General features: G+C 44.9%; 1 protein-coding gene across 2 annotated transcripts in view; it reads left to right on the top strand.

The window, feature by feature from the left end:
- Window positions 1-27,197, top strand: part of ZMPSTE24 (zinc metallopeptidase STE24) — a 133,659-nt gene that overhangs the window by 86,227 nt on the left and 20,235 nt on the right. For both annotated transcript variants that reach the window (XM_065421608.1, XM_065421607.1), the window contains 4 exons: window positions 6,508-6,649; window positions 23,054-23,214; window positions 25,002-25,106; window positions 25,724-25,867. In XM_065421608.1, the coding sequence (XP_065277680.1) occupies window positions 6,508-6,649; window positions 23,054-23,214; window positions 25,002-25,106; window positions 25,724-25,867 (552 nt within the window). The remainder of the gene's footprint in view (window positions 1-6,507; window positions 6,650-23,053; window positions 23,215-25,001; window positions 25,107-25,723; window positions 25,868-27,197) is intronic.

Here is a 27,197-nt window from a genome sequence, read left to right as displayed (position 1 = left end):
TACACTTTTTTTAATAACATAACTTTTGTACAGAGCTTTGAAGCAACAAACCAGGACGAGCACACTTACTTTTGAGGAATTTTTTTGTACAACCTTTGGTATTTAATAGCTTTCCCTTTTAAACTTTAAATGCCTTCTCTGTGCCTTCTCCTTAGCCTTGGCTATAACTTGATTTTGCTTTATTTCAGACAACAGGGTTTTTATAAGTATATTACAGTCATCCCAGTCAGGCTTATGACTAGCTAGACAACCTTCAAAGATAGAAATGAACTTGCTTGGATTCGTTGAGAATTCTCCAGCCTCTGCCTTAAAAGCAGCCAGATGGACGAATATACAGACACTATCTGTGCTGGCCGTTCCTGTGTTCCTGGACGGGCTACCACACTCTCAGTAATCAACGGATACAATCCCACCGGGGGGGGGGGGGGGTACTTTCTAAAGCCTGTGGGGGTGGAGGAGCCGAAGGGGACACCGATTCTGGCATTACAACAGTGGGAGGGTTCTGGGGTTTAGCAGCACATACTACCGAGCCTGTCGGAGTCAAATGGCACTTGAGCAAAATATTAGTCCTATTTCTTAACACCATAAGAGAGATGTTAAACGTATACGCATAGAGATGTTCATTCCATTTACCTGTTTTCTGACAAAACAAAAGCAACTGAAGGATCGTGTTGTAATTAAGTGATCCTTCCGGTGGCCACCTTTTTTGGCACTCCAGCTGGTACTGAGGCCAATCAACTGTACAGAACCTTTTCAATTTACTTTTAATTAACTGATCAGATTCAAACACCTTCCAGTTCACCAGAATGCATTCTAAAGGTGTACACTGTACCCTGCCGGCTGTACTCTGTCCCTGCCCCATACTGAGGGAGACTCTGGGCGTCCCCAGGTCAAGACAGATAAAGTCCCCACTGGACTGTTCCTACCTTATTCAAGGGTCCGGTTCTGCACCGTCGCCCTATCCACGGGACCGGTTCCTCACCGTCGCCCGCAGCTGCTTCTCCACTGTCTGTGTGCGTTGCACCGTTGTGCCCTCCGGGGTCGAGCAAACCACATCTCTGCCGAGGCCCCCCGATGAAGTCACCGGTGAGCGCTCTGGGCGTCGGTCGTCGTCGTAATCCGTCGGCCACCAGGAGGGATCCGGGCAAGGCTAAATTTCAGCCTCGAGCCCACCCAGGGACGCCAAAACTGTTACCGCCCAAGTGCTTGAGGCGGACTTTAAATGGTCCGTTGCCCGGTGTGCTTGGCACCAATAAAGACACCGAGGGGAGAAAGCAAGCTAAGTTTATTTTAGAGCTTTGAAATGGCACTAGGAGACCAGCATGTCTTAAATCCAGTGCAACAAATACAAATAACTTTTACCTTTTATACTTTAAGCAGTCTCTGTGTAAGCCTTTGTCCTGTTACTCCCTCTTACACCTTCCACCCCTCCCTTCTCTAGCAGTTACAATTAGAAAAGTTTCCATACGCCTGCTTATTTTGTGGCCTTGCAAGGCCTGTTTACAGCAGTCTGCCTGCTAGAAAAGCTGACCCTTACATTTCTGCTTCAGCTTGCTACAAAGCCTGTAAGCAGTGAGCACAGAAGTAGGTGAGAGTTCACAAGATGGGGTCTGGGGGTTCAGATAGGCCCAGAGCAAAAGAGCTTCATCGACACTTTGGCCTTCCACTCTCCCGAGTTACCTGGTAGCTATGCCTAGTGGCCCCCAACAGCTGTATTGCTCTCCCAGCAGATATCAGGGTGATTAAAGTCTCCCATGAGAACCAGGGCCTGCGATCTAGCAACTTCTGCTAGTTGCCAGAAGAAAGCCTCGTCCACCTCATCCCCCTGGTCTGGTGGTCTATAGCAGACTCCGACCACGACATCACCCTTGTTGCTCACACTTCTCAACTTTATCCAGAGACACTCAGGTTTTTCTGCATGGACACTCAGGTTTTTCTCAACGATGTTGAGGGCTGCCATCACAATTGCTGGTATGATCTGTTGGCTCTCTCCAAATCATTGGCACTGCAAAAGGCATAGATTTCCTTTTCCTGTTCAACCACTGGCGAAGATTTGTTGCACAAGTGTTGCAGCATATGTGTGGGGCCCATCTCTTGTCCTGATCTCCAATTTTGCAGCCAAAATAAAGATGATAGGCTTTCTTAACCATAGTGGCTATACTGCGCTTTTGTGATGCAAAAGTCACTTCACCACAAACATAGCAGAAATTATCTGCACTGTTCACACAAGTACGAGGCATCTCTGCTCACTTTGGCTAAACAGAAATGTGTCCCTTTGCAAATTCAAACACTGACAAATAAGAGAGCACGATACTGTATGATTTCTAGAGCTGATATAGGGCAATTTGTTCAGCAGAGTGATGTAAGCTTCGTTATGATTGCATCATCCATGACTTCTAGGAATAACATGATGCAATTCATATCATGTATGACGCAATACCAGCTTCAGATTGCATCATTCATTGTTTTGCCTAAAAAGCAAGTACTGTCCAAACCCAGTCATAGATTTATTCATAGATCCAGTCAAAGATGTATTTTAGTCATTTCTGGTTTAAATTGAGATCCCTTCCCTTTATAACTCACTTATCCTCCGCCATTCCCAAGTCAAGGGTCGTATATACTGACCCAATAGCATAACTTGAAAACTAGAGCCAATCAACAATTTTAAGCATCATTTTCATTCTCAGTGACCCAGAATTAGTAAAGTTTGACTACATTTATTTCAGAAGCATTTTGGCTGTAGAGCAGTGTAATTTGTGTTGACCAAAGTTTCAAGATGTGATCTCAATTGAAGGGTGTCAGATTTAGCCTATGGAATGGGCTAAAATGTTTCATAGGCTGGACTATGCATTTAGGGCTACATATGGCCTCCCATGCGCTGATGTCAATGGGAAGTTTTTCACAAAGGTCATGGGTAAAATATGGTCTTTATGTGGTAATTGAATTTTAGGACCATTGACTTAATGGAACTAAGTCAGTTAGCTGAGGATCTGACTTTTGGTTATTAATATTATTTGTTCAATACTTTATTGTTGCATTTAGCATCACTCATTGGGGAAAATCTGTGCCTCGTTAAGGCCACAGCTATTTCTGCCCTTTGTTTCTGACCTTTCCCCATCCTCTCCTTTCACTGTTTGTCTCCTTTGTTCTTATTTCACATGTGCTTCACTCCCTTTCCATCTGCTACAATGGTCAGCAATGAAATAGTTAATTTTGACTTTTAAAATGTCATCTTCAGGCTTTAGATTTACACCTCTGAGTGAGATTAATGGAGGTGGGGAAGTTGACACCTCTGAGTCAGACTGTCTGCACGTGGAAAAAGACAACTTTGTGTTACACTTGGATCACACTTTGGAGACTTTTGTGCTAGAATGTTATTTTTTTAAAAGACAAACCAGCAAATCTGAGCATGTCATGTGGCTCTCCATGACATTAAGTAGGTCAGACATTTGACTTAGCTGGACTGCAACATTCAACAATGCAACAGGAAACTGTATTGTATGCTGGATTGACATGGCTAAAATGATTTTAGAGAGACAAGGTGGGTGACGTAATATCTTTTATTGGGCCAACTTCTGCTGGTGAGAGAGAGATGCTTTTGAGCTTACACAGGGCCTATCTTCAGGTTCGGGAATTGAAACTCGGCGCATACCAGAAGAAGAGCTCTGTGTAAGCTCAAAATTTGTCCCTCTCACCACAGAAGTTAGTCCAATAACAGATATTGCGTTCTCCACCTTGTCTCTCTAACTTTACTGTTACTGTTTCTGCCTATTCTTAAGTTTATCAAGCATGGTAGAAATCATTTCTTTCGAGAAATCTGCTGCTGCTGCTGCAGTTTCTAAAGAACAAAATGGTCTCTCTGAATGGTGCACTCTGCTGCAGATGGAGCTATCAGTTTGGAGCTTTTTCCCATTTTTTTAGTGCTCACTTCCCCCCCCCCCCCCATTTTCCAGCTGAAAAAAGTAAAGCGAATGTTGTCATCCAACTGTCTCCCCCCCCTTGCTCTGTCCCACTTTCTCAAACTTTAAACTTTTTTCTAACCTTTTCCATTGTCAGAAAAGTATATAAGGAAGGGAGAGTAGGTTTGTCTTGGTTTAACTTCCCCATCCTTTTTCAGTGGGGGTAAAGAGGGAACAGATGAAAAAAGAAGTCGGGGGGGGGGGGGGATGTAGAAAAATGAAAATCAACAACCAAAAAGTTTCTGTTTCTGAAAACTAAACTAATAGAAATTGAAATGAATGGAAATGAAAAATATGATAGAGAATTAAATGAAAATGTTCATTTAATTTCAATTTTTTTTGCAAAAAATAAATAAATTATTGTTCCCAAAAAAGTCAGTAAAATACCCTGTTATTTTTATCCATTCTGCCCAAGCCCTAGCTCCTTTTCCAGAAGCATAAGTTTTGCAGGATCATGCTAGATACCTGCTTTGTATGATTGTATGATCTCAGCTTGTACTCACTGTGATGTTATATGATTAAAACATGACCATGTAGATCATTGTTGCTACCACTGTTATATAATTGCACCAAATCTTATACAAAGTGTGTCAAGTAAGGTGTCAATGGAAAAGTAATGATTTACTGAATATGATTATGCTATTTGTATGCATGTATCATTTTTATATCTGAAGTTATGAATATTAACTATGTACCTGTATTTCAAATGTGTTTGCTCATAAACACCCGCAAGGTATTTAGCCAGCACATTGCAAAGGAACTATATACGTTGAATGGCCCATCAAAGAACACTTAACTCACAATGGGCCATGGAAGATGCCTATCTACACTTAATAGGCTTTTCCTGAGAACATTCTAACTAGAGTATGGGTAATGGCTTCTGCTATGACTAAGCAAAGCAGGCATGGACATGTGACTTGCACATGTGACTCCAAACCCCATCTTGTTAGCTGTAATTTTTCACAAACTAGAACAATGGGTTTCTCTTCACTTGGGCTATGGCTACACTGGCGCTTTACAGCGCTGCAACTTTCTCGCTCAGGGGTGTGAAAAAACACCACCCTGTGCGCAGCAAGTTACAGCGCTGTAAAGCGCCAGTGTAAACAGTGCCATGGCCAGTAAGCTGTAAGCTAATCCCCTTGGGGAGGTGGAGTACCTGCAGCGCTGGGAGAGCTCTCTCCCAGCGCTGGCACCGCGACCACACTTGCACTTCAAAGCGCTGCCACGGGAGCGCTCCCGCAGCAGCGCTTTGGAGTTTCGAGTGTAGCCATGCCCTTGGCAGAAGCTATAAAAGGCCCTGGAAACATCCTCCATTTTGCTTCTTTCCTGCTCTGATCTAGTAATGGGAGCATTCTAACCAAGGAACTGAGGACCTTCCAATGATTTGGAAGCAACCAGAGACTTGACTTAAGCCAGCAGTTTATTCCATCATTGCTATAAGCCTGATCCAAGAACTTTGCATTTATTGTATGTATTTCATGCCTTTAACTTTCACCTTTCCTTCTTTTTAAATAAACCTTTAGATATTAGATACTAAAGGACTGGCAACAGCGTGATTATTGGATAAGATCTGAATTGTATATTCACCTGGGTATGTGTCTGGTCCTTTGGGATCAGAAGTACCCTTTGGTCGATGAAATTGGTTTTAAAAAAAACACTCATCATTAAGTCTAGTGTTTTTGATGGTGATACAAAGACTGGAATGCCTAAGGAGACTGCTTTTCTGACTTCTTGTTAGCTAGTGTGGTGAAACAGAAGTTTACTTTTGTTGCTGGTTTGGTATATCTTATGGGAGAATAACCACCTGTTTGGGGCGGGGAGGGGTCTGCCCTGTTTCTCAGCAGTTTGTTCTGAATTTAGTATTCTCAGTTGTGACCCACTGAGGCATGGTGACACTCACCCTGCCCTTTTCTTCCTCATCTCTCCACCCTCCCTTTCTTGCCTTAAAAAGAAAAATATATATATTTTCCAGGTTGCTGGCACTCTGGGGCACTTGGGCCTCTGAAGTATTAACTTTGAAAGAGTCCTGGTTTTATGGCTGGAGGCAGAAAAGTGTTCACCAGATCTGCAAGGCTCGTTCCCCTGTCAATTGGAGTGTTGGCAGTGGGGAGCACCATGAAACCTGACAATCTTCCCATGCTTTCAGAGTAAAGGTGCTATGCTAAAGAATGAGAGTGTCGTGTGGAATAGTCAGAGGAGGAATAATGGAATACTTCCTTTTTTTAAAAAAAATTGAAAGGATAATTGCATCTAAGCTTTGACTAGTCAGTGGTTCCAATCAGAGGAAGTCTTCAAAGATTGCAAACTTTTGCTGTAATGGGAACAAGTCAGATTTTCAGTGCCTCATTTTGTTCTCTGCATGGTCTTCTTTCAGTCCCTCTTCTAAGGGAATGGCTCCTTAACACCACCTTCTGCTGAAGGCTTCTTACTCCAAAATTGTGTTCTAAAATCTAGAAACAAATATTATTCTCAAGTTTTAAGATTTACTTTTGGTCTAGTTCACCAAGGATTTTTCTATGCCTGGTTTTAACACTGTGTTTCTTTGCAGGTTCTTGTCACAATATACGCAGACTACATTGCCCCTCTGTTTGATAAATTCATTCCACTTCCTGAGGGAGAGCTCAAACAAGCAATTGAAATGATGGCAAAAAGTATTGACTTTCCTTTGACTAAGGTCTATGTTGTAGAAGGTGAGACTTTTAAGTAAACACACAGAGTTCATAAACCCCTTACTTTTTAGTTTCCTTTTAGTTTTATTGATTGTGGGGGGGGGGGGGGTATTTAAGTTTGCCAACTCATGTGCTTTAGGTCAGGGCATGTGCTCTAGTTATTTCCATGAAGGAAATAGAGCCGTTTGTGTCTTAGGGTCAGTAAAGTTATAATAAAGTTGCCAGAATGGAAGTTGCCTGTGCAACCTTAATTCAGCGCTCTCCCCCCCCCCCCCCCCCCATACGTGTGTATGTATTTTCAGCATTTCATAGGAAGTATGTTGTAGAGCAAAGAATAAAACCAGGCCTCCTGGGTCCCAGTTCAGTGCATTAAACAAAGGAAAATCTTCTCGCAACCCTGTGCCTCATTAAATGTCCATTTTCTACAGTTGCTGAAGCAAGTATCCGATGGATGAAATTATTTCATCGTGATTAAAAGCAATGCCATAATACAGATGTACAAGGAAGTCAAATTAAGGTCACACAGCAACTTTCATTCTGGGATTTCCTAACTTTTAAGCATTTGACATTGCAACCTTAACATGCTTTCCTAGGTTTAAAACACTCTGAAAATTCATCATGTGGAAACATATCAACCCCAGACATGTCATCAACAGTCTGAATCTAAGACCTTTATTTCACAGCACAGATCTCGACTACTTGAGCTAAGGGAGTATCAGTTAGTAGTAGTAGTAGACTGTTACCTTCTGTGTGGACCTGCCGCTAAAAGGGGGTGTCATACCCTTTTGCCAGTGGCTTTTCACATCTATTTAATAGAAGAATATTGTAAGTTAGGATTCCTGGGTTCTATTCTTGTTTCTGGCGGGGGTGTCAGATATAGTGGTTAGACAGTGCAGCAAGGTACATTTATTCAGAAAGGCAATGTGGTCAATGTATGAGATTTGGGTTCTATTCATGACTCTTCCAGATGCCACCTTGTGTTACGTCTGCAAAATGGGGTGAATTATATTAGCATGTCTTGTAAGGTATGATACCATGCTTAAGAATAAGGGCTGTAGAATGCACAGAATTGTTAATACCAGTCAGTGGAAGCCTTTAGACTAGAACCCATGTTGTCTCTTAACTTCCAGCACAACATACCTTCTCTTAGGTCAAAAGGATATTTTGCAGCTCCTGTTTTGCCTGTATCCCATCCAGAACCATGTAAGGCTCTCTAGAGTCTAGGAGCAGGTACAGTGGAGTTGCCGCGGAGGGAGCTGTGGGAGTGGGAACGTGCTGAAAAAGGTCTATAATTTCAGCAGTGAGCCTCTAACAGGCTCTGCTCATCTTGTGCGAATGACAACTTTCAGAGGCCAAATACAGGTTAATTTTCATGGGGACAGCAAAAAGCACCTCTCTGACCTAAAGAGTATCCATCCAAATTTTAATTTCACATGCCACATTATTGAGGCACTGGAGCTCTTTAAAGAAATAGTGTGTGTGTGTGGGGGGGGTGTTTGAACATTTGCAAAACTACCTATTTTTTCCTAACATAATTCTTGGAAATAGCTGAATTGTTGAAACGTACAAAATATTAGACTGAGGTAAAGAGCAAAAATGGAAAAAATTAGCCCAAATTGTTACAGTTTGGCAAAGTTTTGAGCAACTAAAACACAGGCGCACAATGGAAAGTGTTTGGAAACCTTACCTGATCAGTATCATTATCAGCTCTTCCTATTAATTAACTATGGTACTAACTTAAGATCTGATCCAAAGCTCCTTGAAATCAGTGGGAGCCTTTCCATTATCTTCATTGGGCTTTGGGTCAGCTTTTAGTGTTTAAATCAGTCTTATTAAAACTTTAACAGAGTTAAGGTTGCCTGTTGATAAAACTCAGACTTCTGAAACCAGGAAATGCAGAGTTAAGGTAAATGCCCATGCAATCTTAACTTTGCCCCCCTGGAGCTGGCAATAGCCAATGGGAATTGATGATGATTAATGATGGATAGAGGAAAGAATAAATCTCATTGGCATCCTGTATGCAAGTGTAAAGGATATGAAGTGAAAGCTTGGTATTCTGTGAAGGGAGTAGGCTCAGTGTTTGAGCACAGGGCAAGTGCAGGTCACGCCTGTCCATTACAAGGCAGAGTGGGAGTGTGTGTGTGTTATGAGTGTTGTGGAGCATTGCTCAAAGAGATACGGTTGTGCGGTCATCTTCTTTAACTCTGTATTTCCTGATTTTTCAGAAGTTAAGTTTTGCTGAACTTGATGTTCTGGAAAGGGACAAGGTGTCACTGGGCAACCTTAACTCTGCGTTAACAAAGTATTTTGCCATTTAATTTAATTTTTTTAAACAAAAAGATTAATGTTTTTGGTAGGAGCAGTGGCCATTTAGCTAGTTTTGTCTCTTACCTAGGTTTGCAGTTGATATGCTACTGGGCTAGGTAATAATCACAGAATCATCTTAGAATCATAGAATATCAGGGTTGGAAGGGACCTCAGGAGGTCATCTAGTCCAACCCCCTGCTCAAAGCAGGACCAATCCTCAACTAAATCATCCCAGCCAGGGCTTTGTCAAGGCTGGCCTTAAAAACCTCTAAGGAAGGAGATTCCACCACCTCCCTAGGTAACCCATTCCAGTGCTTCACCACCCTCCTAGTGAAAAAGTTTTTCCTAATATCCAACCTAAACCTCCCCCACTGCAACTTGAGACCATTACTCCTTGTTCTGTCATCTGGTACCACTGAGAACAGTCTAGATCCATCCTCTTTGGAACCCCCTTTCAGGTAGTTGAAAGCAGCTATCAAATCCCCCCTCATTCTTCTCTTCTGCAGACTAAATAATCCTAGTTCCCTCAGCCTCTTCTCATAAGTCATGCGCTCCAGCCCCCTAATCATTTTTGTTGCCCTCCGCTGGACTTTTTCCAATTTTTCCACATCCTGCTTGTAGTGGTGGGGCCCAAAACTGGACACAGTACTCCAGATGAGGGCTCACCATGCCGAATAGAGGGGAATGATCATGCCCCTTGATCTGCTGGCAATGCTCCTATTTATACAGCCCAAAATGCCATTAGCCTTCTTGGCAACAAGGGCACACTGTTGACTCATATCCAGCTTCTTGTCCTCTGTAACCCCTAGGTCCTTTTCTGCAGAACTGCTGCCTAGTCACTCTGTCCCTAGTCTGTAGCAGTGCATGGGATTCTTCTGTCCTAAGTGCAGGACTCTGCAGTTGTCCTTGTTGAACCTCATCAGGTTTCTGTTGGTCCAATCCTCTAATTTGTCTAGGTCCCTCTGTATCCTATCCCTACCTTCCAACCTATCTACCACTCCTCCCAGTTTAGTGTCATCTGCAAACTTGCTGATCAAAAGACCTAGCTTTTGTACAGTGATTTTCTTCACTAGATATCAAAGAACTTTTCATTATCTCGATTTTACAGGAAACTGAGGCACGGAGTTGAAGTGATTTGCCCAAGGTCACCCAGCAGACCAGTGGCAGAGCTAGAAATGGTTACAGTCCAGTGATCTTTCCACTGGTTGCTAGGTGATTCCTCATTGCTCCTTTCCCCCTCCTGTACATCTTGTTATAGTGCAATGGGGATGATGGTCATGCTTTGAAATGTTTGCAGCATGTAGTCGCTGACAGGGCCAGTGAGAGAAATCTCAGACATTGTCTATGTCCCAAAATCTTGACAGTTTTATTATATGGTGCTTACCAAAAGATTTAATGACAGGTTTCAGAGTAGCAGCCGTGTTAGTCTGTATCCACAAAAAGAACAGGAGTACTTGTGGCACCTTAGAGACTAACAAATTTATTAGAGCATAAGCTTTCGTGGGCTACAACCCACTTCTTCGGATGCATATAGAGTGAAACATATATTGAGGAGATATATATATACACACACATACAGAGAGCATGAACAGGTGGGAGTTGTCTTACCAACTCTGAGAGGCCAATTAAGTAAGAGAAAAAAAACTTTTGAAGTGATAATCAAGATGGCTCAGTACAGACAGTTTGATAAGAAGCAAGTGTGAAAATACTTACAAGGGGAGATAGATTCAATGTTTGTAATGGCACAGCCATTCCCAATCCCTATTTAGCCCTGAGTTGATTGTGTCTAGTTTGCATATCAATTCCAGCTCAGCAGTCTCTCGTTGGAGTCTGTTTTTGAAGTTTTTCTGTTTTAAGATAGCCACCCGCAGGTCTGTCATAGAATGGCCAGACAGGTTAAAGTGTTCTCCCACTGGTTTTTGAGTATTATGATTCCTGATGTCAGATTTGTGTCCATTAATTCTTTTGCGTAGAGACTGTCCGGTTTGGCCAATGTACATGGCAGAGGGGCATTGCTGGCACATGATGGCATATATCACATTGGTAGATGTGCAGGTGAACGAGCCCCTGATGGTATGGCTGATGTGATTAGGCCCTATGATGATGTCACTTGAATAGATATGTGGACAGAGTTGGCATCGGGCTTTGTTACAAGGATAGGTTCCTGGGTCAGTGTTTTTGTTCAGTGATGTGTGGTTGCTGGTGAGTATTTGCTTTAGGTTGGGGGGTTGTCTGTAAGCGAGGACAGGTCTGTCTCCCAAGATCTGTGAGAGTAAAGGATCATCTTTCAGGATAGGTTGTAGATCTCTGATGATGCGCTGGAGAGGTTTTAGTTGGGGGCTGAAGGTGACAGCTAGTGGTGTTCTGTTATTTTCTTTGTTGGCCCTGTCTTGAAGTCACCTCCTACAAGACACCCCACCCCCCCCCGCCGCCCCAGAAAGGCAGGCTTCCCAGATCACAAGGAGAGCCAGGAAGAGGGGCCATACCCCATAGATGGTCTGGGGGCCCCCAGATTGGGGTGCAAACATGGGTGGGTAATGTGGGGTTGAGAGGTGCCTCTGCTCCTATTCTCCCCCAGTCGTCCTGTCACCGCCAAGACCCCCATCCCAGTGTCCCACCCATTACCTGACCCCCCCCTCCCCCATTAATCGCCCTCCAAATAACCTCTCTTCCTCTCACTGCATCCCAATCCCCTCTCCCCCTATTCCCACCTACTCTTCCACCACTAATCATGCTTCCGTCCCAGGGAAGTTACACATTTGCACATGTAACTTATTTTCTTCTCAAAAACAGTTTAATTACCTTCTGAATATTCTGCTGTATTCAGATTGCATTTCCCTAAAATAAACCCTTTGACAGATTGGAGCCCCTTTTCTTTTTATTTCAGATTTCTGTCCTGGGTTGGATTTGAATTCACAGTGCCTGGAAGCTGTTTAGATTCAGTAATTGGTATATTCTCCCTTGAGTCATTCAGGTCCTGTGATGTAGAGTTAGTTTTCCAGATAGTTAGCCCCTCTCTCTCAGCACTTGCTTGGTGTAATTTGTTTGACATGCCATCAAGCATTTCAGAGAGTGCCTTTCCTAACAGAAGAATTAAACTCTTTAGCTAATAAAGTTATAATTTGATTTCCCCCCAAAGGGCTAGTGGGTGGCTAACTCTCAAGCACCTGAGCCCCTGGTGTGATCTCAACTCTGCTTTGATCTCTGTGAGCAAAAATTCATTGCTAGATATGTGAACTTTAAGAAAAGCTGTTTTTTGGGAGGGACTCTGTCTTGGGAACCCCTGGTTCAAATGATCCCAAATTTGGGTCACTGACCAAACCCCACACTCCCAAGAGGCATTCCAAGTAACCATACAGATTTTAGAGCACTTACAACAGTTGGGCTTTAATAATTCCTAAAACTAGCAAAAATTACTCCACATATTTATGAAACAGTGTTTTTGAACAATTCTCTGTTTGTAGCAAATTAAAAAAGGATTTAGTCCTCAGTGTGGACTATCCAAAAGAGGAAAAATATTTTAAATGCAGTCATTTGAGTTTCCCAATAGCAAAAGGAGCCTTAGGGCATGTCTACAATATGGAGACTATAGCAGTATCACTATGTCACCGTAGCTATGCCAACATAACCCTGTAGCATAGATGCAGCTTACACTGGCAGAAGGGATTTTTCCATTGGTATAGAAACTCCACATTCCTGAAAGACAATAGCTATGTCAACAAAAGTATTCTTCTGTAGACATAGCTGCATCTATATGAGGGGAAGAGGGGTTATGTCAGGTCATCATAGCTATTCTAAAGTGGTTGTGTGCCAGCATAAATGTAATCATGGTCCCTGGTCTCATACAGCTTAACTCTTTTGCAGCATTAATTACATACATTTATAAAGCCAGAAGGCACCATTGTGATTATCTGTGACATCATGCATAAGCTTCTCCCATGCTGAAGAGTAGCCCTGTACTTGTGGGAGAGGTGCAGGATCAGGCAATCAAGGCTGGCCTGATGGGCAGTGCAATAAAATTATAGGGAAGATGAGGCTTTGATGTGAAGGGCTTTGTAGTTAAGAATAAAAGTTTGTGCTTAACACAGTGGAAGAGAACTGAGTTAAAGATGAATTGAAGATTATGGGCTTGAGGGACAGAAAGGATGAAGGTACCATTTCTTCACTGATTTAGAGATGAGATGTGCAGGGGAGAGCTTCCAGGAAAAGATCAGGAGCTCTATTTTGACCATGTAAAGTTTTAGTTGCTGGCTTGATGTCCTCTAGGAGATTCCAGAAAAGGGGATGGAAACATTAGTTTAGATGGAAGGAGATTGGTCTGTAGTAAAGAGGTAGATATGAGTCATCAGTATAAACATGGGGACATACAAATTTCTTAGTTTCATAGAGATTAAGGTCAGGAGGGACAATGAGATCATCTAGTCTGACCTCCTGTAAAGCACAGGCCATTAATTTTCACCAAGATACCCCTATATTAAGTCCAAAGACTTTAGTTAAACCAAAGCATTTCAGTTCTCAGGAGACTAAACTGTGTGCCACAGGGAGAGACCAAGGTGCCACCAATGCCCGTGACCCCTGCAGTGACAGGAGATTGATTAGGTGAGACATGCCCAGATGATCATAGCAGGTGAGCCATACTCCAAGCTGCAGAGACAAAAATGCACCTCTTCCCCCAGATCCTTGCCAAACTGACCACGTGAGAATTCCTTTCCGACCCCAGATCTGACAATCAGTATCACCCTGAGCATGTGAGCAAGATACTAGTCAAGCATCTAGAAAGAGGATTCTCTATACCATCTTAGAGCACTGCCCACTACATCTAGCCTCCATTCCAGCTGTAGCCAATTTGGTGCTGCAGAGGAAGGCAAAAAAAAAAAAAAAGAGAGAAAGAGAGCAAGAGAGATTGAGAATACATCTGGCCACTTGTGTACTGGGGGCGAGCTAGGGGAAAATACCTTCCTGACCTGTGCTAATGACCATCTGAAGCCCTGAAGCATGAGATTTGATTATAGATGTTAGCTTAATGCAGAGCTGTAGTGTTAATCCCCAAGGCCCATGAAGGAAGGGAATGAAGGGGATTCGTAGATTCACTGTTTCCAAGGCCAGATCGTACCACCACAACTATCCAGCTCAACCCCAGCACTCAGGATGCAGAACTTCTCCCAGAAGCTGGATAAAAGTACATTTTTAAAAAATATATCTAGTTTAGTCTGAAAGGCTCCAAGCAATGTTGAATCCATCACCTCCCCTCGTAAACTGTTCCAATGTTTAATTAACCTCCCAGTTAGGACATTGCATCTGAATTTAAAGGTTGAATTTTTCTAACCTCAACTTCCAGCCATTGCATCTTGTTATGCCTTTGTCAGCAAGGTTGCAAAGCCCTCCACTATCAGATATATTTTCCATGTATACAAGTACCAGAATTGCCTTTCTAAATCAGACCCATAGAATCATAGATGATTAGGGTTGGAAGAGACCTCAGGAGGTCATCTAGTCCAACCCCCTGCTCAAAGCAGGACCAAGCCCAATTAAATCATCCCAGCCAGGGCTTTGTCAAGCCAGGCTTTAAAAACCTCTAAGGATGCTAAACCTCTAACTTTAAAAACCTCCCTAGGTAACCCGTTCCAGTGCTTCACCACCCTCCTAGTGAAATAGTTTTTCCTAATATCCAACCTAGACCTCCCCCACTGCAACTTGAGACCATTGCTCCTTGTTCTGTCATCTGCCACCACTGAGAACAGCCTAGCTCCATCCTCTTTGGAACCCCCCTTCAGGTTGTTGAAGGCTGCTATCAAATCCCCCCTCATTCTTCTCTTCTTCAAACTAAAGGTCCATCTAGTCCAGTATCCTGCCTCTAACAATGGCCATTACCATATGCTTCCAAGGAGGGTGTAAAAACCTCACACTAGTGGATATACCACCTGGACTAGGTGACTTTTAAAATTATTACTTTGTTCCAGTACCATTTCTTCTAAATCCTCATGTGTTACCCAGGTTAAATGCCAGTACCTCATGCTTTACCTGTTAAAACACTGGACAGTAATCAGTCAAAAGCCTGTGTTTCAAAGTTGCAGTAACTAAAACAGGTAATGCTACTTTTTATGCAGGCAGTTTGGTCTGATGGCTAGAACAATCAGGCGACCAGGGTTTTATTTCCAGCTCTGCCATTTGGCTACTGGACAATTTGGGCAAGTCACTTCACCTCTCTATTCTTCAGTTTCCCCATCTGTAAAATAGAGATGACATTACATAAGAGTTGGGTATTATAATTTTACCCACCCATTCTTTCTTAAATAGTTGGTAACCAGGGATTTAAATATTCATATGCATCCATCCACCAGATTTCTATAATAGCAACTATTGAAGAATTTTTCTCTCACACAAGAATTTCCAGTCCTTTCAGCCCAGGCTCTTAGCATTGGTATCTACCACAGCAATTAAAAAATTGTTCTTTTCACATTCTGTGATACCTTAGTTTGTTATGTTTGTGTCTGAGTTATGTCTGGTCTGTCCCCTGCAATTCGCTACCATTGCTCTAGTTAATTCCCTAGTGATATTTCCTGTGGTTGTCACACTAAGTACTTCCTATCAGTGTGATACAGCTAATTGTGTAGAAGTATGTGGTTCTTTCATTTTGTGATCACAGCCTCTTTAATGCTACATAAGGCTGAGTCTACACATAGTTTTGTACCAATTTGAACTATTTTGGGTCGGGGTGTGCCTTTTATAATAAAACTAGTGAAATCAGCATTCATCATGGTGTGGATGCAGTTATATTAGTATGAAGGTGCTTATACTGGTATAGTTTATTTCTGTACCTGTACAGGAGTAAGCTACATTGATATACCAACTTTGACACTGGTATACTAGGGAATTGTATCGCTTTATACTGGTTTCCAACAGATTATAGTTATAGTAGCACAAAATCCATGTAGTCAGACTCTAAATTTGGTATTTTCAAGATTACAAACTTCCTTCCAACGCAGCTGCCACTTGCAGTTTATGCACAGGAAGGAAAACTCTCCCTTCAGGAGGGAAGGAAAATTTAGCACATCCCTTGAAGATCACAATAACTGTTTTTTCACTGGTTATCATAGTTACCAGAGTTGGATTATACATCTAGAAGGAAAGTGCTGTGGTTGAAACTCCTGTTCACTGCTCAGGAGTTTGCTTTATAACTGTCTTTTATGCATAAATATTTCCTTTCAGAAGTATCTGTACCTAATCTACTCAAGATTTTTCCTCTGCCAGTTTTTTTGGAAGATAGATTATAACGTTTTAAATACTCACACCAACAATCAAACATGAGAAACTCTCCTGAAAAATTTTAACAAGAGATATATTTCTTACACAGAATTAAAAAAAATTATATAAAATTCAAGGGGCATAATTCATAGATTTTTAAGGCCAAAAAAGGACTATGATGATGATCTTGTCTGGTCTCCTGCATTACATATGCCTGAGAATTTCACCCAGTGATCCCTGCACTTATTTTTTAGATATCCAGTTGTGATTAAAGACTCCAAGTGATTAAGAATCCAACACATCCTTTGATAAATTGTTCTAATGGTTGATTACTCTCACCATTAAAAATGTATGCCTTCTTTTTAGATTGAACTTATCTAGCTATTGCTTCCAGCCTTTGGATCATGTTATGCTTGCTAGACAAGAGAGCCCTTTACAATCAGAAATCCTCTTCCTATGTATGTACTTAGGCTGTAAACAAGGCACCTCTTAATGTTTTTTTTTAAATAAGCTAAATAAAGTGAGCTTCTTTAGGCTCTCACTGTAAGCATGTTTTCTAGACCTTAAATCATTCTTGTAGCTTCTGTGGACACCATAACTGGCCACAATATTCCAGTAACAATCTCACTAATTCTGTATGCAGTGGTAATAACACCTTAATATTTTTTAGTTCAGTGTTCGACTCTTATATATGCAACTGTCAGATATGCCGTTAGCCATCATGTTTCACTGAGAGCTCACATTCCGTTGGTTTCCACGATGGCCCCTAAGTCCTTTTTAGAGTCTCTGCATTTCAGGATGGTCTTCCATCCTAAAAGTGTGACCTAACTTCTTGGTTCCTAGATGTATGACTTATATTAACCTGTACTAAAATGTATGTTCAAGTCCGTCCAGCTTTCCATTCAATCCACGTTGCTGTGTAGAACTGACTCGTTCTTCTTCGAGTGATTGTTCATGTCCATTCCAAGCAGGTGTGTGCACGCTGCATGCACGCCAGCTGGAAGATTTTCCCTTAGCAGCGTCCGTAGGTTCGACCCTGGTGCCCCCTGGAGTGGCGCCTCTATGGCGCCCTATATAGGGGTCTGCCGACCCTCCACCCCCTCAGTTCCTTCTTACCGCCGGTGACGGCTAGCTGGAACTTTGCTCGCTCTCGCAGCAAGCCTAGCAGTGTCCCTATTGAGTGCTTATAGTTCATTTTTACATAGTTCATTAGTGTTGTAGATAGTTAATAGCTGTTGGGGGGCTTCCCCCCCCCCAACGTGATCGTTGCCCCGTCCTGGGGCATGCCCAGGTCCCCAGGGTTTAAACTCTGCGCGCACTCTTCCCGCTTGAGGTGCCTCAGAGAAGGCCACCAAAGAGACCGGTGCACTATCTGCAAGGGGTTCTGTCCCAGGACTCTTAAGGACAGAGAGCAGAGACTTAGAATGCTCCTGATGGAGGAGGCCTTGCGGCCACACTCGGACCCCAAGCCTGCCGACCCAGCACCTCTTCCTCAGTGCACAGCGCTCCGGCACCGTTAGCAAGAGAGGAGGCTCGGTCTAAGAACTCTTAAGTCTAAGAATCGGGACATAGAAAACTGGCCTCCATGCGGCACCGATCACCATCTCCGGTGCCCGCGAAAAAGAAAAAGCCGGTGAGGGGCCGATCCCCCCCACCAGGACCTTAAAAGGCCAGCGGCGTCCACAAGTGTGGTGGACAAGCCGTGCCACAACCGCACCCTCCAATGATCCCGTTGACTCCTGCCCCTTTGCGGGTGCAGTGGAGTCCGGACCGATCTGGGTCCCTGGACCTCAGCGAGGATGTGCGCCTCCCTTCGACACCAGAGGCGGCCTCGGACTTATTAAGCCTCCCGGTGCCGGCCTCCCCGCGCCGGAGGGAAGAGCTGCCAGGGACGGCCCGACCCCCGATCCAATCAAGGGGCAAGCCGGCCATGATGACGCCACAGTCCCCACCCCGCACCGCTCTGGCAGTACCGGTGTGAAGAAAGTGTTCCCCGGCCTCGCGGCACCGCTCGCCGGCAACAGTGGGTACTGCCCCTCCTCGGTCTTCATATTCGGAAACCGCGGAGGCGGAATCCTATCACTCCAGTAGATCAAGGAGCAGGAGGTCAGCTTCGCAGGCAAGCCAACAACCTTACCCGGCGCCGTGGCAGCAGCAGTGGCAGCTGCCCTCCCAGTGGCCATTCTGGACTCCCTGGGCTTACCATCAGACCCTGGGACAGGTGCATGGTCCGCGCTCCAGGTCTGCGTCGGTTTCTTCAACGTCGGTGGCTCCGGCGCAGATGCCGCCACCACCGGCACCGCTGTCCGACAGGAGTGTGCCACAACAGACTCCGGCACCGCCTAATCAGACACCAGCACCGATGGGGGCCATGTCTTCAATGCCGCAGGCGCCGCCCAGCACGCCTCGTCATTTGGTGTCAACTCCGGTAACGGTCGCGGTGCCGCATCCTACATCTGCACCGGCTACGCAACCTGAGTACCGTGTGCCGCAGGCCCCTGCAGAGGCCGGTGGTAGTGAGGACGGTCCTCTGCAGGTGATCTCCTCCTCTTCCTCGCCCGACGAGGCACTCGCGGGAACTTCAGCGGCACCGGCCCTAGAGGACAACCGGGTGCTTCAACAGCTACTTAAAAGGGCTGCACAGAGCCTGGCGATCCAGGTGGAGGAGGTCGAGGTGGATGTAGACCCAGAAGTGGACATCCTGGCTCCCTCGGGCCCATCTAGGGTCACCGTACGATTGATCAAAATTATAGCCGACACGTCCCGCACCCTTTGGTAAACACCAGCTTCTTTGGCCCCTACGGCCAAAAAGACAGAGAGGCGCTACTTTGTACCCTCCAAGGGCCATGAGCACCCATATACTCACCCTCCCCTGGACTCTCTGGTCATGGATGCAGCCAACCAAAGGGAGTGTCAGGGCTTTCAAGGGCCCACACCAAAGAACAGGGAGGCCAAAAAGTTGGACCTCTTTGGTAGAAAGGTGTATTCAAGAGGGGGTCTCCAACTATGCATAGGCAACCAACAGGCTATAGTGAGCCGGTATGGCCATAACACGTGCTCGGCCTTGTCCAAGTTCTCTGAACTCCTTCCCCAGGAATCGTGAACAGAATTCTCTGCTCTGGTGGAGGAGGGCAAGCTGATCTCGCGCGCATCCCGCCAAGCGGTCCTGGATGCAGCGGATGCAGCCTCCCGCATGCTGGCCACTGGTCTGGTGATGCAGCGGGGGTCCTGGCTTCAGGTCTCGGGCCTTCCACATGAGGTCCAGCAGACCATCCAGGACCTCCCCTTTGAGGGGCCCACGCTGTTTTCCAAGAAAACGGACAAGAGGCATCATAGCCTAAAGGACTCAAGGGTTACCTTACGCTCGCTGGGCCTGCACACTCCAGCCACCCAGCGCAGGCAATTCAGGCCGCAGCCGACCCCAGAACCACCCCCAGAGCCGTACCAGCCCCAGAACCGCCCGGAGCTCTCGCGTAGGCGGAGTAGAAGCGGCAGGAGGAGGCAACAATTGCCCACTGGACAATCGTCTGGCCAGCTGCGGCCTCCGTTGGGGCCTAAACCCCAAATTTGATGGTGCGGTCGAGGACGACCTACCAGTCAGGACTTTGGATCCTACCAATCCTACCTTTTTGTCACGTCTGTCCCCTTTCTATCGAGCCTGGTCCCGAATCACATCGGACAGTTGGGTGCTCCGCACGGTAGAGCGGGGATATTCTATCCAATGCTCCTCCCTTCTGCCCCACCAGCCCCCCTCCCTGTCCCTCTTCAGAGACCCCTCTCACGAGCAACTTCTATTATCATTCCCTCCATGGATCCAGGAGAGGACGCGTATTTTCATATCGCGATAATCCTTCAACCCAGGCATTACCTCAGATTCGTCGTGAGCAACGCCTATCTCCAGTTCGCAGTTCTGCCTTTCGGCCTGTCAACGGCCCCGAAGGTCTTCACAAAGTGCATGGCAGTCGTAGCAGCCTTCCTGCGCAACCACGAGATTCAGGTGTTTCCCTACCTAGACGATTGGCTCATCAAGGGCCGCTCCAAGGCACAGGTGGAGGCTCAGGTGGTCTTTATCAGACGGACCTTCCTCGAGCTCGGCCTCCTGCTGAACGAGGCCAAGTCTACCCTGTCTCCCGTCCAGTGGATAGAATTTATAGGGGCAGTTCTGGACTTGACGCAAGCCAGAGTGTACCTACCGGAGTCCAGGTTTCGGTCCATGTCAGACATCATTCTCGGTCTCCGGCGTTTCCCGACCACCACAACAAGGAGCTGCCTCAAGTTGCTGGGACACATGGCAGCGTGCACCTATGTGGTATGCCATGCCAGGCTCAGGCTGCGCCGTCGTCAGTCCTGGTTAGCGACTGTGTACCGACCAGCCAGGGATGCGCTGGACTCTGTGGTGACGCTTCCCCGAACAGTGCTAGATTCCCTCCAGTTGTAGCTCGACCCGTGGGAGGTCTGCGCGGGAGTACCCTTCACTAGCCCTCAGCCATCCCTATCCTTGGTGACAGACGCGTCAGATACGGGGTGGGGGGCACATCTGGGGGACCTCAGGACCCAAGGCCTCTGGTCCCCAGAGGACCTCTCCTTGCACATCAATGTCAGGGAGCTACGGGCGGTTCGTCTCGCCTGCCTGACCTTCAAATCTCACTTTGCGGGCAGGTGTGTTGCAGTCCTCACGGACAATACCTCAGCAATGTTCTATATCAACAAACGGGGGTGCACGCTCCCCTCGCGTTGCCCCTGTTCCCGGACCTGATCACACAGGATCGAGGCCGCCTCCGGCACCCGAATCTGGAATCGCTCCACCTCACAGCCTGGATGCTCCATGGCTAAACCCGGTGGAAATGCAGGGCTCACAATAGGTTAGACAAATCCTCCTTGGTAGCAGGAAACCCTCCACCAGGGCCACATACACAGCCAAGTGGAAACGGTTTTCCATCTGGGCAGAACAGCGGGGACAGGCTCCATTGCTCGCCCCGATCCCACTCGTCCTTGACTACCTACTTCATCTGAAACAGCAGGGTCTTTCCCTCTCTTCGGTTCGGGTCCACTTGGCGGCCATCTCAGCGTTCCACCCAGGAGCTGACGGTGGTTCAGTCTTTGCAAACCCACTGGTAGGGCGCTTCTTCAAGGGCCTGGATAGGCTTTTCCCGCATACTCGACAACCTGTTCCGGCTTGGGACCTTAATTTAGTCCTTTCCTGCCCTCATGGGGCCCCCCTTTGAGCCCCTGGCTACGTGCTCATTAGTGTATCTCTCCTATAAGGTTGCATTCCTCGTGGCTATCACCTCAGCCAGGAGGGTATCGGAGCTCAGAGCCCTGACGTCCGAGCCTCCATACACTGTTTTTCACAAAGACAAGGTCCACCTTAGGCCACATCTGGCGTTCCTTCCTAAGGTGGTCTCCCAATTCCACATGGGTCAGGACATTTTTCTCCCTGTGTTCTATCCTAAGCCACACTCCTCCAGCACGGAGCGTAGGCTGCATTCCCTGGACGTTCGCAGGGCCCTGGCATTCTATATTGAAAGAACCAAACCGTTCAGGAAATCAACCCCTCTTTGTTGCTGTGGCTGACAGGATGAAGAGGCTCCCCGTCTCATCACAGCATATCTCCTCATAGATCATGGCCTGCATCCGTGAATGCTACGATCGGGCTAAGGTGCCTGCCCCGCCGATCACAGCCCACTCCACAAGGACACAGGCCTCCTCCGCGGTGTTCCTGGCTCAGGTCCCGACACAGGAAATATGCAGAGAGGCCACGTGGTCTTCAATCCATACATTCACGTCCCACTATGCCATCATGCACCAGGCCAGAGACGATGCAGCCTTCGGCCGTGCAGTGCTCCAATCCGCAGTGAACTCCAACCCCACCGCCTAAACTCAGGTTTGTGAGTCACCTGCTTGGAATGGACATGAACAATCACTCAAAGAAGAAAAAACGGTTACTCACCTTTTTGTAACTGTTCTTCGAGATGTGTTCTCCATGTCCATTCCAATACCCACCCTCCTGCCCCTCTGTCGGAGTGCCGGCAAGAAGGAACTGAAGTGGTGGAGGGTCGGCGGGCCCCTATATAGGGCGCCATGGAGGCGCCACTCCAGGGGGCGCCTGGGCCGACCCTACGGACGCTGCTAAGGGAAAATCTTCCGGCTGGCGTGCACACGGCGCGCACACACCTGCTTGGAATGGACATAAACAACACATCTCGAAGAACAACAGTTACAAAAGGTGAGTAACCGTTTTTTCTTATTGTTTACCACTCCACCAATTTTTGTGTCAACTGCAAACTTTTCTGGCAAGGAATTTATATTTTCTTCCCTATCATTGATAAACTTTTCAAATAGAAGTGGACCAAGAACACATCCTTATAAGGCCCCAATAGAAATGTACCCATTGCATGACTATTCCCCATATGGAATTACTTTTTGAGATATATCAGCTAGCTAGTTTTTAATCCATTGAATATGATGCATTGATTTTTGTATAGTGCTAAACTAAAACTATATAAAATTTCACATTTAAAGGCTATTTTCTTACAGAGAAAATTTTATGCCACGTTGTAAGTCCTTTTCAGAACACAACCTTAACTGTGGTGTTGTATACAGTGCCTCTATAATAGGTTTTGCAGATAAAGAAATCTATCCCTACAGTATGTATGTAGTACAGTAATAGATTAAACAAACCTAACAGGGTGTCTAAAAATATGCTTCAACCTGAGATTTAATGCATTTTGCAGTGGATCAATGCCTACTGACCTCATGGTGGAGAGGAAATGCCCTTGAAAGACTGTTAAATAGAAGGTTGCACCGTTAGATTTTAATGCACACAAAGTACTTTGACCTATGTTTTTTAATGTGAATTTTCATCCCCACTAGGTTCCAAGCGTTCCTCCCATAGCAATGCTTATTTCTATGGCTTCTTCAAGAATAAACGAATAGTGTTGTTTGACACCCTCCTGGAAGATTACTCTGCACTGAACAAAGAACACCCAGAGGGAGAAGACGGTGAAGATGATGACACAAAGTCCAAAGTCAAAGTGAGCTTCATTTTTGTTCTCCTGTCATGTAGTTTTCCTGATCCCCCAGCAAGATTCTCCCTTACATCTTCTCCATATTCTGTTGTAGGATTGTGAAACCGTAAAAACAAAACCTTGAAAGCATTTGAAACTTCAATATTTATTTACAAGAGACTCTCTGAGACATTGGTACAAATGCACTTTCCAAGGTTGTGGATGGGTGCAACACCAAGAGCTCAAGAATCTTGGCTAGAGGTTCCTAAAAATCTCTTGAGAGCTCTGCTGGCCTCTCTTTCCACCTCAAAAGTTCTGGGTTCTACCTTCCTATACCATTTCTTCCCTCATTAGACCTTGGTATATCCCTCACCTGTATCTGTCTTCAGCTGGAGACCTGATAAATTTACTTCTCTCCCCATTCAAAAATCTTTTCCAGGCAGTCACAGCATGTTTTCCTATCCAGTCTTGAGGGACTGGCAAAAAGATTCCTGACTTCAATCCAGGAAGGGCCTTCAGGAGGAGGAGGAGGAGTGGGTTGATCTCCTGGTTATATTTCAGCTCTGGGGCCAGAAACAGACCTTGTTCTGCAGAACAAAGTCTGCATCCTGAGAAAGTCTGGATAGCAAATGTAATCCACCAGACTGAATTTGTAAAACCGACTTGAACCAAAAAAGTGGATTTCAGTCCGGTTATAAAAGTTTTGGGGAAATAGTTCAGACTTGAACTGTTTGGAGAACACATTTAAATGTCTCCAAATGATGTGTTCTTCAGTAGTATAAGCACATTTATTTTACAAAGACTGATTGCACGATGATAACTTTCTCCACCATCCTGTATGTCAGTCTAGACAGTGTCCTACCAGCAGAGAGAGGACAGGACAAAACAAAATCTAGGACATCCTCAGCATTATGAAGGTAGCTGGCTCAGCAGAGTTTTCTTCCAAGCAGCAGACAGTCCTTTCTCTGTCCACTAGAAAAATTCATGGAGGATAGGTCCATCAATGGCCATTAGGTAGGATGGGCAGGGATGGTGTCCCTAGCTTCTGTTTGCCAGAAGCTGGGAATGGGTGACAGGGGATGGATCACCTGTTCTGTTCATTGCCTCTGGGGCACCTGGCATTGGCCACTGTCGGAAGACACAATACTGGGCTAGATGGACCTTTGGTTTGACCCAATATGGCTGTTCTTACCCAAACAAGAATTTTCCTCAATCTTTTCTTTTTGCTTCTGTCTCCTCTGTGGAGCACTCTGGGTAGGGCAGTGCACCATCTCTGTGTGTCCAGCTTCCTTTTAGATAATGTCTCCTGGTTTTCAATAGCTCATTTTGTTGTCTCCTTGCCTGGAGGCCAGAATTTTTATTTTAGAGGTATATTAAGGCCCCCAGACATAGCAAATGAGACCAAACAGATAAAGCTCAATGGTTATTCATTATATTGTTAAGTTAACTCATTCAGTTCCATTATAAGTGGAGAGACGTTATGAAAGTTCTGTATAAAAGGGTGTCTATGTTGATAGGACCATCTGCTGGTAAATAAAATTATGTAGTATTGTTGAAAAGTTTGTAGCTTCATTAATGGTTATTAGGCACAGTCCAGCTCCTATTCAGTCCAGCTTCTATGAGTGAGTCCCTATAAAAAAGGGGTAGAATGTTACAAGAGGTTAGTTTTTACTTGTATTCCTCTGCTTGTAAGAGGAAAATAACTGCTTTCTGAGCTGGCATACCATGGAGTTTGGAGAAGACAGATCAGCAGGCAGGAAACTGGTTACTCATGTTATGTGAGATGTTTGAGATTTTTCTCTCGTTTTGCACAGAATAAGAAGCAAGGATGCAAAAATGAAGAAGTTTTGGCAGTGCTTGGCCATGAACTGGGTCACTGGAAGCTAGGTCACACTATCAAAAATATTGTCATCAGCCAGGTAAATAATAGTATATTGGTGGTATTCCTGGAGCATTTTTTCAATTACTATCTTCAGCAATCCAAAATTGTCACACTTCATGGTACACACACAATCATGCTGCCTGCAGCAAATGAACTCTTCTGGAAGGGGAGGTCTGTGGCATCCATTTCTTGGAACCAGTCAAGAAATAACCACAAACATTTCTGTGCCTTCTTCCATGCTGCCCATTACACACGTAACACTTACTCTGAACAGATCTGTAAAGTTGCTACAGAATCCTGCTTCAGAAATTTTCACAGGAACTGCCTCTATACTACCATCATGTCTGTATAAAGCCAGCCTAGTCGTTGGAAGAGAGGGATAATGGACAGACTTTATTCATAATTACACGCAGAAAACTACATTAAAAGAACATTATTAAGGTTGCAAAGTCAGGTACTAAGTTGCCTGTGAAACCTTAATTTGGCCCCTTGTGCATATGCATTATGATACAGTGTTTAATTACATGATCACATACTGTTTTTTCAGCAGGACCCCTGCTTCTGTGCACCTCTGTAATAAGCATTTAAGCAATAATCTTGTGGATAGTTGAAAGGATCATATTAATGGGAATATTCTGTTTCCTCTCTTTCTAGATGAACTCCTTCCTCTGCTTCTTTTTGTTTGCAGTATTAATTGGTCAGAAAGAACTCTTCGCTGCATTTGGTTTCTATGAGACTCAGCCCACCCTGATAGGACTGATGATTATTTTCCAATTCATTTTTTCACCTTATAATGAGGTAAAACTTAGCTTTGTTAAATGGCCTCTTAAAAAGATACACATTTGAATATCATACTGTTTTGTTGATAATCACTTTGCTAATGTGTTGTTATTTCAGGGAATAGTTTGAGGTTTCTGATGACTAGATTGTTATTTCTCTTTGATTTATTCAGGTTAGTGATTTGTCATGGTAAATTGCAATAAGCCTCACAATCTCTGACTGCAGGGTGTAAAGCACTACTGCAATGCAAATAATAAATAAGTGATCCCGCTGGTCAAAGTGGAAAAAAAGGAAATCATGAATTTTTAGTAAAAATCCCAATGCACAGGTTCCATTATTCAAAATAGCCTGTTTTTATTTTCAGTAAAAGTAATTTACAATTCACATTTACAATTTACAATTCACATTTAATTAACAGTTAAGACTATTCTAAAATTGCTACTCTGGTGGCCATCATTGCAGCCTTGCAGCACCTACTGCATTCCTGACTCAATCCCGTGACTACCTGACAAAGCACTAGCGCTTTAAAGAGTTCCTGCTGTCTTAGTTTCCCCTGCATCGCAGTCTCTCACTTGGCAGCCGTGTAGGTCTAGCTGTTACTATTGCATCCATCTAGCCACACACACCCCAAAACGTCAAGCCAGGGATATTTTTTTTAAATTGAAAGTCATGGAATCCATGACTCCTGTGACAATCAGTACAGAAATGCAGTTTTACTGATTTTGCTTTCTGAAACTTGAGGGCTGTTGCAAGAAAATGTTCCCTGGTAAAATGGCTGCTGGTTTGCTTTTTGTTTGTCCCATCTGTTGTTTTTTTCTCTCTCTCAATGTTTACTTATAGCTCAATGAGTTATGTTGTTTTCTGTTTAGACTTTAAGGCCAGAAGGGACCATCATGATCACCTACTCTGACCTGCACATTGTGGCCACAGAACCTCACCCACCCACTCCTCTAATAGTCTCATAACCTCTAGCTGAGTTAGTGAAGTCCTCAAACCTTGATTTAAAGACTTCATGTTACAGAGAATCCACCATTTACAATAGTTCAAATCAGTAAGTGACCCATGCTGCAGAAGAAGGTGAACCCCCCTCTCCCCCAGAGTCTCTGCCAATCTAACTAGTGGAAAATTCCCTCCTGACCCCAAATCTGGCGATCAGTGAGACCCTGAGCATGTGGGCAAGACCCACCAACCAGATATCTAGGAGTAACTCAGAGCTCTTCCCTTCTAGTGTCCCATCTCTGGCTGTTGGAGATATTTGTTTGTTGCACTGTCATTTCTCTGGAGAGCACTATGTTTGCAGACACCCGAATGAAGTAAGATACAATAGCAGCAAAGGCAGTCAGAACTT

Source organism: Emys orbicularis, chromosome 23, assembly GCF_028017835.1.
Source record: "Emys orbicularis isolate rEmyOrb1 chromosome 23, rEmyOrb1.hap1, whole genome shotgun sequence".
In the NCBI taxonomy this organism is placed as follows: Eukaryota; Metazoa; Chordata; order Testudines; family Emydidae; genus Emys; species Emys orbicularis.
The sequence above is the reverse complement of the archived record's forward strand: the minus strand, read 5'-3'. Positions and strand labels throughout refer to the sequence as shown.